The 17,402-nt window shown below is 38.1% G+C and overlaps 1 protein-coding gene across 1 annotated transcript in view; it reads right to left on the reverse strand.

The window, feature by feature from the left end:
* Positions 1–17,402, reverse strand: part of Atf6 (activating transcription factor 6) — a 143,312-nt gene that overhangs the window by 76,616 nt on the left and 49,294 nt on the right. Inside the window, exons 10-12 of the mRNA XM_090340601.1 lie at positions 9,011–9,142; positions 3,914–4,027; positions 2,128–2,227 (exon numbers count right to left, since the gene is read on the reverse strand). Coding sequence (XP_090196727.1) covers positions 2,128–2,227; positions 3,914–4,027; positions 9,011–9,142 — 346 coding nt within the window. The remainder of the gene's footprint in view (positions 1–2,127; positions 2,228–3,913; positions 4,028–9,010; positions 9,143–17,402) is intronic.

Consider the following 17,402-nt stretch of genomic DNA (forward strand, 5'->3'; position numbering starts at 1 on the left):
ATATAAATCAGATCAAGTCATTCCCCTGCTCAAACATTTCAGTAGTGATTCTTCATGGCTAGGATGAAATTGAAAGTCCTCACCACAGCCCAGGAAGTTGGAAGCCTATCACTTCCAAATCCTCTCTGACTCACTGTCTACCACTCTCTTCAGTCACTGCATTCAGCCTCACTCAGCTTCCTGTGGGTCCTCAAATATGCAAACAGTCCCTCCATAAGATCTTTGTGTTTGTTATTCCCTTGGTCTAGAAGCTCTTTTACTAGATTTTGCCCAAAATCTTCACATTATTTATTGTCACTCTCTAAAACAAAGGCAATGTTCTTACCAAAAAAAACTACAATTACCAGTATGAAATAGACTAGGCAGTGACAGTTTTAGCCAACCAAACAATAATTAAAATTCATACCTAAGCCAGGTACAATGGCTCATAACTGTAATCCTAGCTACTCAGGAGGCTGAGATCTGAAGATCACAGTTCAAAGCCAGCTGGGGCACTAAAAAGTTTTAGTCTGTGAGACTCTTATCTCCAATTAATCACCAGAAAACCAGAAGTGGTGCTATGTCTCAAGGGGTAGTGCAGTAGCCTTGAGCTAAAGAGCCCAGAGACAATGCCCAGGCCAAGGGGTAGGGCCATAGCCTCAAGCTGAAGAGCTCAGAGACAGCGCTCAGGTCCAGAGTTCAAGTCCCAGGACAGACAAAAAAAAATTCACACCTCCACAAAATATTTTTGCATAATCTTCCAAGTTCTTTCTTCCTTAATACTCAAGGTCAAAAGTAAAAGACTGCAAGTTGTGAGCATGAATATATAACAGAAAAAAAAAAAAACAGAAAAAATGTGGATCTTTAGGGACTGATGGGAGGAAAAATATTCCACACAGAGCTTATGTTAGATTTTATGTGAGTAAGGACAAGTTTTGTTTCCATTCAGCTATGGAGAATTTAAGGCTGCTATAACAGCCAGCATTGATTACCTTTGACAATACCTCACTAGCATGGAATTTCTTCAGAAAAGCCTTCTTTAGAGACGTAAGCTAAAATAACAACTCATTTCTCAACTCAGATTCTAACCTTTCCCCTTGCTTTAGAGAAATCTCTATAAATTTGTCTTTAGAGAGATCTCTAAATTTGAATGTATGTATGCACTTATTTATCTCTTAGCATATGAGTGTACTTGTTTACATCTCTAATTCTGAGTTTATATACATATTTATTTACTTGCTTACTGTTTAACTTTCCCACTAAAAGGTAAGCAAGCTGTTGAAGGAGGAGTTCACCATTCACTACCATACTCCCAGAGTCTACAACAGTGCCCGATTCATTATCACCGCCATAGGCTATATTCACGGGGAAATCACAGTGTGCTAGCCCGGTGCTTCAGAAACAGTTAACAAAATTTCTGATAAATGATGGAATGACTAGGAATGGTACTTTGAGGCAAGCAACGTTAACACAAAAGTTCCACTGAAAAGTTCCGAGTCTAGTCATTAACCTATAGTGGGACATATCTAAGATCACAAAGCCCACCACAGAGACATCTTCATTTTCAAGCTTATGTTTCAACATTCTCTTTTTTTGTGTTTTTGTTTTTGTTTTTTTTAAGGCTTATAAAATACAATTCTTTTTTATTGTGATTAATAGAAGGGTTACGTTATATTCACCAGATAGAAGGTGTATAACTTCACAAACATTGATACCCTTTCTCATGACATGGTCCCCATTTCCCTCCCACCCTCCCCCTCAACATTTTCTTTTTGCAAAGCTTTAAGAAGAGATAAACAGTATAACTAATTATATCGATACGTACAGAAAATTTGGTAGAAATACTCATATGCAGAAACTCCTGACTTGAAGCAAATTTTAAAAAGAATCAGAAAGAGCACCATGCCTGACCAGGAAATTCTGGTGCTATGGAACCTAAGCCAAATGGCATGAACCTAACGCCATGACCTTGGAGGAGGGCTCCATTAACAAGGACAACATTCTGTTGTACATTAACAGAAGCAGCAGGAGGTGTGCAAGTAGGCAAAGAAATACTTTCCAAGTCTTCCAGGGGAGAAAAGCAATGCCCCTAAGGGAAACCTCCCAACAGCCATGCCAGCCCTTGTTCAAAGACAAGCAGAAACAAACCTGAAGTATACGAGTTTTCTGTTGATTATTTGTCATTCTTCTGGACTTAGTCATTTCCACTTCATGTCTATGAACCCAGCCTCGAAGTTCATGATTCAACCTACAAAACAGCTTACTTAATTTAATATTTCATAGAAATAAATGTCTTACCTCTTGGTTAGAAATGAATTTTATCATTCTGTATTCAAGAAGTGGATTATGCAATATTACTTTCTAACTTGAAGGAGCTAAGACAAGAATTTCTCATACCCTGAATAGGGCATAGGAAATTTTCTCTTTTTGTTTCTCCCTACTTAACTCTCTTACACTAAAATAAATTCATGTTAAAACTTTTAAAAAAAGTTAAGACAAAGATTAAGTTGTTTTTAATAGGATATGCACTTTTATATACAAATCTCCTCAATCAGAAGTTAAAAATTCTAAGAAAAGCACAGTAGCTAAGTATCTGCTAAAGACTGAATACAAATATTTCCCCACAAATACAGTTTTTCCTGTTTCTGCACTTGAGCTATGACTAAACAAAAATCTAGAACACTGGGCAAAATTTAACTCATAGGACCCCTAACAACAAATGGATATATGATGGACTGAAAATATTCTGTCTTGAGACAGGGAAAACAATGAACTGTTTTCAGTGGACAGTGAACAGTGGAAAAATAAGTTTTTCAACAGTGGAATTTTTTTTTTGCCAGTCTTGGGCCTTGAACTCAGGGCCTGAGCACTGTCCTGGGGCTTTCTCAAGGCCAGAGCTTTACCACAGCACCACTTTCGGCTTTTTTCTATGTATATAGTACTGAAGAATCAAACCCGGGACTGTGTGCATGCTAGGCAATCACTCTACCACGAGGCCAAACTCCAAGCCTCAACAGTGGAAATTTTTTAAAGATTAGTTCAATATAACTTCTTTCTATTTTGCTTACTTTCTAAAGAAACTGTTAGATGTTCGGCTATGCTTAGTTAACTTTAATTGATTACTACTTACCACATACACACCAAAAACAAAAAAACAAAGCAAACAAACAAACAAAAAACCTGAGGCAAGTTTTAAGGTTTAAAATGGACTCATGCATTTTATTGTAATGCAGAAAGCTGACTAACACAGCCAAGCCTTATCCTAGATTTACTGTGTATCAGTCTCACTTTCTGCTCTGGATTTTCATTGTACAAAAATGTCCCTGTTGCTACTAAGCATCTCACACAGCAGGGTCTCCCATTGTATACACCAGCCCTCTGCATGCACTCAGCCTCTCAGACAAGCTGCTCTCTCTGGAACATTTCTTGCTCCCTCTTTTTCTGAGCTGGAACAGCCAAGAGGTGGGTTCCTATGAGTTCATAGTAAATCAAATCTATCATTCTTACTTCCCTGAACATAAACTTTCTGACTCTTTTTTTCTCTTTTCTATTGTTTCTTTCTTTCTTTTTTTCTTTCTCTCTCTCTTTCTTTTTTTTCTTTTCTTTTCTTTTTTTTTTCAATGTCCTGGGGCTTGAGCTTACAGTTTCAAAATTAACCATGAGGGGGGAAAAAAAAAATTAACCATTAGGGCCAGGAGTGTAGCCTAGTGGTAGAGTGCTCACCTAGCATGCACAAAGCCCTGGATTTGATTCCTTGGTACTATATACTCAGTAAAAGCTGGAAGTGGCACTGTGGCAGAGCACTAGCTTTGAGCAAAAAGTGTCTAAGAACAGTACCCAGGCCCTAAGTTCAAGCCCAAGAACTGGCAAAAAAAAAAAATACATTAATCATGAGACCCACCCACATATTTCTACAACCATTCACAACACTCACCTGAGCGACTCTGTCGTATTAATCAGAGGTTGACAAGGAGGTGGAGGAATATAAAGTAGTGGTTCTTCAGTGAGCACCATTAGGGCTTTGTCATTTGAAACAGAATGATCATAACTGAAACATATATAGATAAAATTTTATTTCTTTGCATCTTAAGTTCCTAGGAAGTTTACTATAAGAAACTCATTACTAAGCTTAGCCCTATAATCCTAGCTACTCCGAAAATTTAAATGAAAAAGAGTGTGATTTGAGGTCAGCCTGTGCAAAAAATTTGCAAGATGCTGTCACAAGAGAAAAAAGTTGGCATGTATCTGTTAGCCCAGCAATAGCTAAAAACATAAATAGGAGGACGACATCCAGGTAGGCTAAGCAAAAAAGCAAAACTTTATCTCAAAAATAATCAGCAGGGGCCGGGAGTTTGGCCTAGTAGTAGAGTGCTTGCCTAGCATGCATGAAGACCCAGGTTCAATTCCTAAGTAACACATACATAGAAAAAAGCCAGAAGTGATGCTGTGGCTCAAGAGGTAGAGCTCTAGCTTTGAGAAAACCCAAGGATAGTGCTCAGGCCCTGAGCCTAAGCCCAGGACTGGCAAAAATAATAACAATAATAATCAGCAGCAGCACAAAAAGGGTTTGAGGAATTGCTCAAATGACCTACCACCTACCTAGTAAGCATGAAGTCCAATGTCCAAACCTCAGTATTACAATATATGTGTACATTTGCTAAATAACACTTCTGTAGCCAGTACTCTACTAGATCCTAGGAATCTAACAGGGAACCAAGAAACAAGTCTCCACCTTCAAAGACAAGCATAAGATAGATGAATGCAAAAACAAACAAAACACATAAATAAATCCAAACTCTGATAAATACTGTGAAAGAAGCAAACAAAGCAACACAGTATCTATTTAGATAAATAGTCTAAGAAGATAGCATTTAAGTCAAGATTTAAATGGTAAGGAGAAAACATCCACATAGAAACTAAGGAGAATGTCTTTAGGCCAAGCAGCAGGGGAAAAGGTCTAAGAAACATAAAAGACCATGTGGAGTGAAATACAAGAAAAGCAGGCATATGGAGCTGGAATTGCTAAAAGTAGTGAGAAGCACAAAAGTGGTTTAGATTGAAATGTGAAATATTTTACTTTACATGTATACCTTGACATTGTACCAAAAATGGGTTTGATGAAAGCAAGAGCAGGAAACAAGAGAGCAGTTAGGAGAGAACCGGAAAGATCCAGGTAAGAACTAACTATATGGACTAGGTCTGTGGCCAAGGAAATGGAGAAGAGTAGACAAGTTCAATTTTTGGGTAAATAAATTGCACTTATTGAAAGAAATATTTGAGGGTTTTGTGTGGGGATCCATGGGGCTTGAACTCTAGACTGGGCGCTGTCCCTGAGCTCTTTAGCTCAAGACTACCTACCACCCTACCCTAGAGCCACAGCCCCACTTCCCATTTTCTAGAGATTAATTGGAGATAAGAGTCTCACAGTCTTTAGAGCCTGGGCTGGCTCTGAACCAGGATCCTCAGATCTCAGCCTCTTGAACAGCTAGGATTACAGAAGTGAGCCACTGTACTCTGCTGAAAGAAAGGTTTTCTAACAAGTCTGCTGTGACTGTTACTAGCCACAAGCCTATGTTATTTCCTGAACACACAGGAAGACTACACATGGCTGTGCTTCTAGCTGAAGCAAAAGAAGAGGGAGGTTGTTGAAGAAAACTAGTTGAGAGTTAAAACAAGATAGCAGGAGACTTCCACTGCGTATGTTAAATTAGAAATGCTTAGAGAGGTCAAAGAGACTACTAGGTTCATAAGTCTGAGGACTCAGACTAGAAGTATAGACTAGAATCATTAATTTAAAAATCAGCAGGATATACAAATATAGATTGTATACTTAATACCATCTAGGCAGAATTAGAACAAAAAGACTTCAGCTTCAAAACTTGAGATTTAGAAAAGAGGAGTAGCCTACCAAAAGTCTATGACCAAGCTTGGTAGTGCAACTCTATAATTCTAATTCTTGAGGATCTGAGGCATTGCAAGGAGATAGGCCAGCCTAAGCTAAACAACAAGACTTTGTCTCAAAACAAGGTTGAGTATGTAGCTCAGTAGTAGAGAGATTGCCTATCATGCATAAAACCACAGGTCTGATCACTTACAGCATTAAAAAGAAAGAAAAAAAGGAAGGAAGGAAGGAAGGAAGGAAGGAAGGAAGGAAGGAAGGAAGGAAGGAAGGGAAGAAAGAAGGAAGGGAGGGAGGGAGGAAGGATGGAAGGAAGGGAGGAAAACATGAAAAACTTCTATGAAATAGTAGCCAGTAAAAAAGAAGGAATATTAAAAATGTAAAAACAAAAAGAAATGTCTCCCACAGGAAAATGACCCACACAGTCTCATGATGAGGAGAGGTCAATAAAGATGAAGACAGAAGTTTACATTGAATTTGGGGACACTCAAAGCACTCGCTCTACTGGGTGCTGATGGCTACTCAGGGGGCTCAGACCTGAGAATTACAGTTCAAAGCCATCCAGGGCACAAATGTCTGAATGTCTATGAGACCCTTATCTCCAATTAACCACAAGAAAATTGGGAGTGGCACTGTGACTCAAAGTGGTAGAGTGTTAGCCTTGAGGAAAACAAGATCAGAGACAGGGCTCAAGCCCTGAGTTCAAGCCCTATGACTAACAACAACAACAACAAAATCCCACTGGCTTTCTTGACACAAATAATTTTGGGAGAATGGAAAACTAATTTCAGAGAAAAACTCAAAAACATTTATGTATGCCACACACAAGGAAAAAGAAGCAACAGCTGAAAATATATAGAACATTCTTCCCTGCAAGTTGGGCTAGGAACAGTCTCCATGTTCTTTCATTTCTCTGTTAGGATTAACAAGAGTTGTGTGGAATAACAGAGATTTTGGTAATAACAAGTTAATAACTGCACACACAAAAACAGATAAAATGAAAAACTGTGCCTGTAAGCTGCGCACTGGTGTCTCAGACCTACAATCCTAGCTACTCAGAAGGCTGAGATCTGAGGATTGTGGTTCTAAGTCAGCGTAGACAGAAAAGTCTGTGTGAGACTCCAAACTCCAATTAACTATCAATAAGCCAGAAGTGGAGCAATGGCTCAAATGGTAGAACACTACCATTAAGCAAAAAAGCTCAGGTACAGCGCTCAGGCACTGAGTTCAAGCCCATGAACCAGCACCCCCACCTCCCCAAAAATTATGCCTGCATATTTACAAAACTACAAACACAGCCAGGCGTGGTGGCTCACACCTATAATCCTAGCTACTCAGGAGGCTGAGATATGAGGATTGCAGTTCAAAGCCAGCCTGGGCTTCAATAAACAACCAGAAAATCGAAAGTAGCACTATGGCTTAAGGGATAGGGTAGTAGCCTTGAGCTGAAGAGCTCAGGAACAGTCCCCAGGCCCAGAGTTCAAGCCCCATGACCCACAGAAGAAAAAAAACAAAAAACCTACAAACACAACAGCCCATCAGAAAAATCCCAAACTTCCTTTGAAAATATAGTCCTGAGTTATATTTTTTCCATGTGATAAGCTCTAATAATGCTTACTCCATACCTATGCTGACTGACTTTGTTCTAGTAGCCAAAAATGTATTGAAAAAATGTTTAATAGGAAAAATATGAGGACAGAGACTGGGAATGGAGTTAATGGAAAGGAAAAGTCCAAGTCAACATATAATCTGGAGATATCACCCATATTAACCCAGTCTAGTAAGCCTGCAGGTCATTACTTGTTCCTTATAAGGAAAGTGACAATCCTTTCCTGTACTTCTGATTTATGCTTGTTGTCTTGATGAACTGTTCCTAGTGCTACTTTTTCTTCTTAAAAGTGTGCCTCATGTGTGAAAGCTGAGACTATCAAAAGTAAGATTATTGAAGCTGGCCAGCCTGGGCAGAAAAAGTTCATGAGGTATCTTTTCAATGTAGAACTGGATATAGTGGTGCAAGACTGTCATCCTAGTTACTAAAGGTAAAGTATTAGGAAACCTATCATAAGTGAATTGCTACCAGGAGGCTAGACCTATCTCCAAAGTAACCAGCAAAATAGAGGGCTAGAGTTATAGCTCAGTAGTTAGAGCACCTACCTAGCAAACAGTAAAGACTGGAGTTCAAATTCCAGTATCATTGGGGGGAAAAAGTCTCCTCAGAGAAGAAAAACCAGGATTAGATCATTTTTCACTGCTGAATTTCATCAAATCTTTAAAGACCTAATAAAACCTTACAAGCAAGGTGAGATAGGATGATCACAAATTCAAAGCCTAGACATTTTATATGATTACATGGAGAAATGTTTATCAAAAAGTATACAGATCTAACTGCCCACTATTACTTTCTTCTAGGTAGTACAATATAAAAGCTGTATTGTCATATCTATTTTGCTATCAATAAGTAAATAGAAATTTACCAAGTCATTTTTTTTGTTTGTTTTTGTTTTTTGCCAGTCTTGGGCCTTGAACTCAGGTCTTAGGGCGTGGTCACTGTCCTTGGGCTCTTGGGCTTTCTCAAGATTAGAGCTCTACCACTTGAGCTACAGCACCATTTCTGTTTTTTTCTATGTATGTGGTACTGAGGAATTGAACCAGGTTTTCATGCACGCTAGGCAAACACTCTACCACCAGGCTAACCTCCCAGCCCCCAAGTCAGTTTTTAAGTTATATTAAGAAAGGAATTCAGGAAAAAAAACACAACCAATCAGTACAACTTTACCTGATGACTACAGATTTAACCATATTATTCCACTATATCATATCTAGCCACTAATTTTTAACTGATAAGTATTAGATAAATGTAAACACAAATGATAGATGTTATATGTGTTTCTATGTGTATATATATATATATATATGTTAATGCAACCAAACTAATATTTTCATGATCACATGTCAACAAGAATTCTAAAACTGGAAAAGATTTCAATGGTAAATTTACTTTAGAGTAAATTTTATTAATGACCTCATTACTTATTCTAGTAAGCAAAACTATATATCAACTATTTCACTGTCGATAATTATAAAGAATTCTGTTTGTTTCATTAAGTCAGTACAACCAATATGCCATCTAACCTGTAGCTGCTTTTCTGGATGATACCATCTGATGTGTCCTGTGTTTCTTTAGCAGAAAATCCTAAAAGATGTCTCCTTTGATTTGCAGGGTTCACACTAGGTTTCATTCTTCTAGAATCCTGTTCTAGTAGGCTGAAAGAGAAAAATAAAGCAACCATTGATAAAATGTCATATGTATCCAGGCTACATGTAGCCCTAAAACAAATCAGACTTCCTTTGTGAATTGGTATATGTATGAACATATACCACAAATACCAGGCATAGAAGGAAATATGTATAAACACTCTAGGTCTGGTACCCTGTACATATCAAAAGCAATTTTTAAATTTTTTTACTAACATAAAAAGTACCTTATTTATAATGTTTAGACAAAAGCAGTATACTACATCCCTTTAAAACTTATGCTTACGTTACATAAGTTACTACAGTTTGACTCTTAAACATCTTCCAAAGGCTATATGTGGAAAGCCTGGTCCCCACCTGTGGTACTACTTGAGAAGCTTGAGGAGCTAGGACCAAGTAGAAGAATGGCCTACTAGAAGAATGCTAGGTCATTGGGACATGTCCATGAAAGGGATGTGGGGCCTCCCACCTCCTCCCTTCCTCTTTCACTTTCCACCCATCATAAGGTAAACAGGTTTCTTCTACCACATATTTCTATGGTGATGCACAACACGACTGAAACCTCTTAAATCATGAGCCAAAGTAAAGCATTCCTCTGTTTTGTTTTGTTTTGTTTTTTCTGTCAGTCATGGAGCTTAGAACTCTGAGCCTTGGCACTGTTCCCGAGCTCTTCAGCTCAAGGCTACTGCCCTACGCCCAGAGCCACAGCCCCACTTCCTGTTTTCTAGTAATTAACTGGACATAAGAGTCTCAAGGTATTTAGGAACTGGCTTTGAACCATAATCCTCAGATCTCAGCCTCCAGAATGGCTAGGATTACAGGTATGAACCACCATGCCGCAAAGACGACTAACACATATCTGCAAAGTAGAAATATATGTAATATACATATTAAAATATTTACACTCAGATTCCTGGATGCTGAAAATTGATATTTTCAACTATTCAAGTAAAATAGAAATTATTCTCTTCCAACATTCAAATTCACTATTAGACTGTCACAATTGCAGGAAGCAGGCTATCAAATACTGCTAAAATTTTTATTTTAATTATTCCACTTTTATTTGCATGTAAAAATTTCTATTCTCACCAGGTGCAATGGCTCATGCCTGTAATCCTAGCTACTCAGGAGGCTAAAATCTGAGGATCGCAGTTCAAAGTCAGCCAGTCTGTGCAATAAAGACCTAAAGACTGTGAGATTCTTATCTCCAATTAACCTCTAGAAAACTGGAAGTGAAGCTGTGGCTTAAGAGGTAGGGTGGTAGCCTTGTGCTGAAGAGCTCAGGGATAGCACCCAGGCCCAGAGTTCAAGCCCCATGACCTATGAAAAAAAATTTTTTTTCTGTTCTCACATTTATACCCATCCTCCCCCAATATATTGACAGCCACAAGTATTTGGAATAAACAACATAGTTAAATACAAGATAGAGAGAGAGAAAAGAGCCGGGAGTTTGGCCTAGGGGTAGAGTGCTCACCTAGCAAGCACAAAGACCGGGTTCCATTCCTCAGTACCACATACATAGAAAAAGCTAGAAGTGAGCTGTGGCTCAAGTGGTAGAGCTCTAGCCTTGAGAAAGCCCAAGGACAGTGCCCAGGCCCTAAGTTCAAGCCCCAGGACTGGCAGAGAGAGGGTGGGTAGGGAAGGAGAGAGGAAGGGAGAGGAAGAGGGTGAGAGGGAGAGAGGGAGAGAGAGAGATAATAAATACTGCAACAGTATCAGTTAACCCATCAGTTGTGTGCTCAGAAATTTGCCTCTTCAAAAACATTTTGTGTGTATACTTTATTTTATGAAGCAACACACATGATTTACACTAGTCAAAATCTTGAAATTGGGTAAGCTAAAATATTCTCTTAGTGGATAAAGTTTGAAAGAGGAAAGCAAGGCAGGCAAAAAGCGCAGTTACAGTTCTAAAAGGGCAGGAGCTCTATTAGGGTATAGTCGCTTATCTCCAAATTTGGAAAAACAATGATGCAGATATATCACTCTAAAATCTTTTCTTGATTTCCTATTTCCCATTCTCCTCAAGCCTTTACCACTAGAAATCCCTGTTACCCGAATGAATCTCATATGATATGACATACTTCTGATACCTGACATACTCTAAACTCTCCACAGGTGTACCACTAAATTATAACCATTGTATAAAATCTAATTTTTCTATAGTTTCATTAAGGTTACATCTTCATAACAACTGTATATTTCAAACAGAATAGTTGGGTGGTTACACAATATAAGCCTTGTGCAATTAAGATTAAGAGGCCTATTGGAGTATCTAACAAAACCCAAGAAGACTTAGACCAAAGGATTTTTAAAAAAAGGGGATGATAGCAACTTCAGAGGAAAGCCAAATGAATTATGATAACCATAATTTTGGCTTTTTTGAGACTTTATAAAATGCTTACTTTCTAGTCCTTTCCTATGTGTGCTGCCAAAAATTCTGCTTATGAATTCTATTTAGGCTGTAAATAAAAGCAAAGTTAAGAACATACTCATAAGTTAATGGGTTCATTCAACAAAACTTACCAACCACTCCATTCTCTTAGTAAGATCTCATTATACGGACATGCCAGCTATGTACAAAAGCACTCCTTGACCCCTCCAATGGCTAGGAGGAAATCAATTACCCTATTTTACTAAGTGTTTAACCTATTTAACCAAAAATTCATTTCTATATCACTTTCTAGCTAAGTATCATTTTGCTTACTAATCAATAACTTTCAGGATCCTACTTAGTGAGAGAAATTCTAGAAAGAATCCGAATGCCATTGATATCATCAGCTGAGCTGTCCTCAAAATAGTGAGTTACTTTCTAAGTTTTACCTCCTAAAGTTAACTGCAGTATCATTTCAATCAAAATGTCCCATCTTGGGCTGGGTGTCTGGCATGGTAGCGTGCTTGCCTAGCATGCACGAAGACCAGGGTCGATTCCTTGGTACCACATACATAGAAAAAAGCTGGAAGTGGTGCTGTAGCTCAAGTGGTAGAGCTCTAGACTTGAGGAAGATGAAAAAGTCCAAGGACAGGGTTCAGGCCCTGAGTTTAAGACCCACAACTGGCCCAAAAAAGAGAACTATTTCACTGATTTCCTGCATTGTAAACCCATATGAGGTCATCTAAGACAACACGGTATTTTTTTTTTGTTGGTGCGGTTTTACACTAATAGGGCTTAAACTCGAGTTCTCTACATTGCAAGTGTTCTACCACTTCAACCATGTCTCTGGATTTTGTTTTTGTTTTTAGACAGTCTAAAAGAGGCCAATCCTAGGCTAGCCTCAGACCATAATCCTCCTATCTCCAAATGTTAAGTAACTTGAATTATAGACATTTGCTACAATAACTACCTACCCCTAGAATTTTAACTGCCAGATCAAAGTGGCTGTTATGGCTTCTATAAATAATTTACTGTTTGTTAGCTCCTCTTTTTCATTTTTTATCTTTCTGTTCTTTGTTTCATTTGAAACAGGGTCTTGATATGTAGCTCTCTGAACTCATTATGTGACCTTTAAGTCTTCATTCTTCCTGCCTCGGCCTCTGATGTGCTGGGATTACAGGATCTACCACCACATCTGGCTCTTCAGTAGATTTTCTGTAACAGAAGGTACAGTGGCTCCAAAATGTGCCACCTTGCCCAGCAGCATCAACATCACAGATGATGTTAGAAACACACACTTCAACCTCATTCCAGAACTGGTGAACAGGAAACTCTGGGGTGTTTGCCTAGGAGTCCATCTATTAGCTGCCATCACCACCAATAACTTAGAATCACTATTCTAACTTCTCATAGTACATGATTCCTGTAAAGGCTCACTTTTTCACAAGAGATCCAACAGAAGTGGGGAGTCTAGCCGGGCGCGGTGGCTTACGCCTGTAATCCTAGCTACTCCGGAGGCTGAGATCTGAGGATCAAGGTTCAAAGCCAAGCCCCAACACTAAAGAACATGAGACTCTTATCTCCAATTAATCACAAGAAAATGGGAAGTGGAGCTGTGGGTCAAGGGGTAGGGTGGTAGCCTTGAGCTATAGAGCTCAGGGACAGCGCCAAGGCCCAGAGTTTAAAGACCCATTAAAAAAAAAAAAAAGTGGGTTGTCTGGAAATAGCGTGGGGTAACTAAAAAGGAAGAACACAGAGGTTCTAGAAGGGGTGATTTTGCAGTTTGTGGATGATTTAATAATTACAGTACCAGGGAATGATTGGTGATTTAAAGTTTGGGAAAAAAAAAAAACTTGTACACGTGTACTGATTACTGTTCTTGCTATGATTTTACTATTACTATAAAAATTTGCTTCTACTCATTCAACCACTATGGAAAGCAGTGTGGCAGTGCCTCAAAAGGCTAAACATAGAACTCCCCTATGACCCAGCAATTCCACTACTTGGCATTTACCCAACCATCCAGAAACAAGGACATACTAAATCCACTAGCACAATGATGTTCATTGCAGCACTATTCACCATAGCAAAGATATGGAACCAACCTAGATGTCCCTCAGTTGATGAGTGGATCAACAAGATGTGGTATTTGTTTAACCCTTTTTTTTTTTTTTTTTTTTTTTTTGCCAGTCCTGGGCTTGAGCTCAGGGCCTGAGCACTGTCCTTGGACTTTCTCAAGGCCAGAGCTCTACCACTTGAGCCTCAGCACCACTTCCGGCTTTTTTCTATGTATGTGGTACCGAGGAATCGAACCCGGGTCTTCATGCATGCTAGGCAAGCACTTTAACCACTAGGCCAAACTCCCGGCCCAAGTTGTGGTATTTGTACACAATGGAATTCTATGCTGCTGTCAGAAAGAATGACATCGCCCCATTTGTTAGGAAATGGAAAGACTTAGAAAAAATCATATTAAGTGAAGTAAGCCAGACTCAAGGGAACTTAGGCTCAATGGTTTCCCTCATTCGTCATAATCAGTAGAAACCTTGGGCTCTACTATCAGAGATCTGCAATAGAGCAAAATCTTGATACATAAGGCCATATAATGTGAAGCTAATTGAAAGGACCTCCAGGATATTGAAACAAAAGCCATATAATGAATGATTGTTGTCCTTAATGTACTATGTTGTCTCTCATCTCCTTTGCTGTCCCTTGGTTATCTCATATTGTTATATTATCTCACTTTGTTATCTGATATATTGAATTTATTTGTATTTGGATATTTGAAATTTGATAGGGAAGGGGGGAAAACCAAGACGGGTGGGAGGTGTGGGGGGGGGAGGGAAATGGGTACCAAGACATGTGAAAGGGTATCAATGTATGTGAATTAATGCACCTTCTATCTGGCAAGTATCATGTAACCCTTTTACTAATTACAATAAAAAAAAATTAAAAAAAAAAGAGCCTAAAAAAAATTTGTTTCTAAAATGTATGGGCAAGTTATCTTTTTAATCTATTTCATCTGTAATTAGACTGTGCTATAAATACTTAGCTATACTTTTTAAATGTAGTTTTGATATTGACTCATTGTGACCACTATTTTCCCACTGTCCACATGATGTCACCCAATAGTGACATCTTTTCACCATTACTATTTTAGTAACATGTATCTATTTTTCGCCAGAGCTCAGACTTCATTCAATGGAAAATATCACCCTCACACCAAGTACATTCTACATAATTGACAATACATTTTGAGCAAACAAATCAGTGACAGATAAAAACTCAGAATCTACATAGTCTTTATTTTCAGATGTATTATCTACCCAGATAATACTGGCCCAGAGTCCACTTTGAAAATGTGATGAGAATGTTAAGAAATTTAGTTAAGAATTCTCACTTGTCTGCTTTTTGACTGACCCCCATTCCCTGCAGATTTTTGTCTAGACAAGCTGTTAATCCATTTCAGTTTCTTTTCAAAAACTATAAATACTTTAACTCTGTAAAAATCTACAGGAATTAATTTAACCATGTAAATAACTGCAGATTAACATTTCCTTTACTTTTTATTAATATTTGAAAGTCTTATCAAAGAACTTCATTTCACTGCCAGGACTCAGTTATCTAAGTATAACTGTAACACAACAAGTATGAAGAGAGGAATTTGGCAGACCCTGGAAGGGCCAAATGTACAAAAGGGTATGAGAAAATTATGGTTGATATGAACTTAAGATTCTTAGCCTGATTTGTGCCATACCAAATAGGTTTTTTTGTTGTTGTTAATTGTGGAAAGAGCATGAAGAGATTACTTGGTCACAGAGACAGTAATATGGTTGTATAAGCAGTGGCTTTTTAGTTCATAATATTAAACAAGACAAGCTAAATCCTTTATAATACACTTAAATCAGGTTATTAAATATTTATATATAATATTTACACATACATTTTAAAAATTAAGAAAACTGAAGCCTCTGTGACTTATGTCTCTATGATCAGGAACATGCTACTTTATGAGTGTCACAACAGTTTTAGGCCACAAAATTGTTATAGCAAAAACCTTGCTCATGTCATTGGCCAATGAGCTGGGAAAGTCTGAATTAATAAAACACAAATGATTTCAATTTCAAAGTCTGGAAGTAATATTACAGGAATTGTCACTTTACTTTTTCACTTAGTAAATCCTAAAAAGCTAACAACTAGTTTAGATTATTTCTGAAGTCATTTAATCCTTAAAATATGATTTCAAATATTCAATCCTATCAAGTAGCTGAATATAAAATGGCACATCTCCAAGGCTACCTCTTGCAAACTTGCCTTCTTAAGGTACAAATAGGTAGATTTTAAACTTAAGTAATCTGTCGTGCTGATAGGTAAATTTTAAACTTAAGTAATCTGTCATACTATTTCACTCCCCTATCCCTCCCAGCCTCCCCCCTTAAAAATAGGCTGCTTGTTGCTCTGAGAACCACACATGAAAAACTGTATTACTTTAGACTAAAAACAGCATGAAAACCTTCAAGCTTTAACATGGGAAAATATTAAAAGAACAAAATTTGTAAATAGAAAATCTGTATTCAACATGACTCAGAACTGGGCATGGTGGTACATGCTTGTAATCTTATAGCACCTGAGAGGAAAATGAAGAAAGTTCTGTAAGTTTAAGGCCAAACTGACCTGAATTTGAGGTCAGAGGTCAGTCTGGGTTATACAGCAAGATCCTTTGGGGGGGTGGGGATGGAGAGAGAGGGAGGGATGAGGAAAGAGGGAGAGAGGGAGAGAAAGGGAGAATTTCCTCTGGGAAAGCTGGTTAATATCTCTAAGCTTCTAATTCTTCACATGTAAAGTAAGAAAAATAAATATTTCATAAATATTTTCTCAGACTCAAATGTGATAACAGATGTGAACATGCTTTGCAAAGCTCATAGAGGGCACAGAGCAGTTACTGACACAGCTGTCTTCTTACTTGTCTAGTTCAGGCTATTTACAACATAGCTACTGCGGTGATCCTTTTAAATCTACGTCTGATTATTATGTCATTCCATGGCTCCAATCCTTTAAATGGTTCCCCATTTCTCTCATGGCAAAAGTCTCAAATCTTTAAAATAAGCAAGGACTTTACTACATTTGACCCTCACTTCATTCTGCCTCTCTGACATTATTTCTCCTTTTGTTCATGTTAGTGCAGCCAAACCAATCTCATTATTCCTTGAAAATGCAAGTCATACTTCACCCTAGATCCTTGCAGTGATTGTTACCTTAGCCAGTAATGCTTTTCTCCAGATTGCTAACCACTCACATCTCGTTCAAGTCTTGTCTCAAATACCTGTGAAACAATGATCACAGTAAAAACTACTAGTTTTTACTAGATAGAGGAACCAATACTCTAAGGTACAGGCATGCGCAATGAATTCCTGAGGAGGCTCTCAAAAGCTCAGGAAATAAGATCAAGATTTGACAAACAGGATTGCATCCAATTTAAAAGATTCTTCACAGAAAAAAAAAATCAACAAGACAAAGAAATGATCTACAGAATGGGAAAAATAATCTTTGCCAGCTACTCATCTGACAGGGGATTAATGTTTAGATTAAATAAAGAACTCAAAATTAGCTGGGTGTGGTGGTCACACCTGTAATCCTAGTTACTCAGGAGGCTGAGATCTGAGTGAGGATCAAGGTTCAAAGCCAGCCCAGGCACTAAAGATTGTGAGACTCTTATCTCCAATTAACCACCAGAAAACAGGAAGTGGCTCTGTGGCTCTAGGGATAAGGTATTAGCCTTGAGTTGAAGAGCTCAGAGACAGCCCCCAGGCCCAGAGTCCAAATCCCATGACCAAAAAAAAAAAAAAAAGTCAAAATTTTAATGAAAAGAGCATAAGCAAGCAAGTAGACAATAGAATTTTT

The sequence above is a fragment of the Megascapheus bottae genome, chromosome 10 (genome assembly GCF_031878675.1).
Source record: "Megascapheus bottae isolate mThoBot1 chromosome 10, mThoBot2.hap1, whole genome shotgun sequence".
NCBI classification, from domain to species: Eukaryota; Metazoa; Chordata; class Mammalia; order Rodentia; family Geomyidae; genus Megascapheus; species Megascapheus bottae.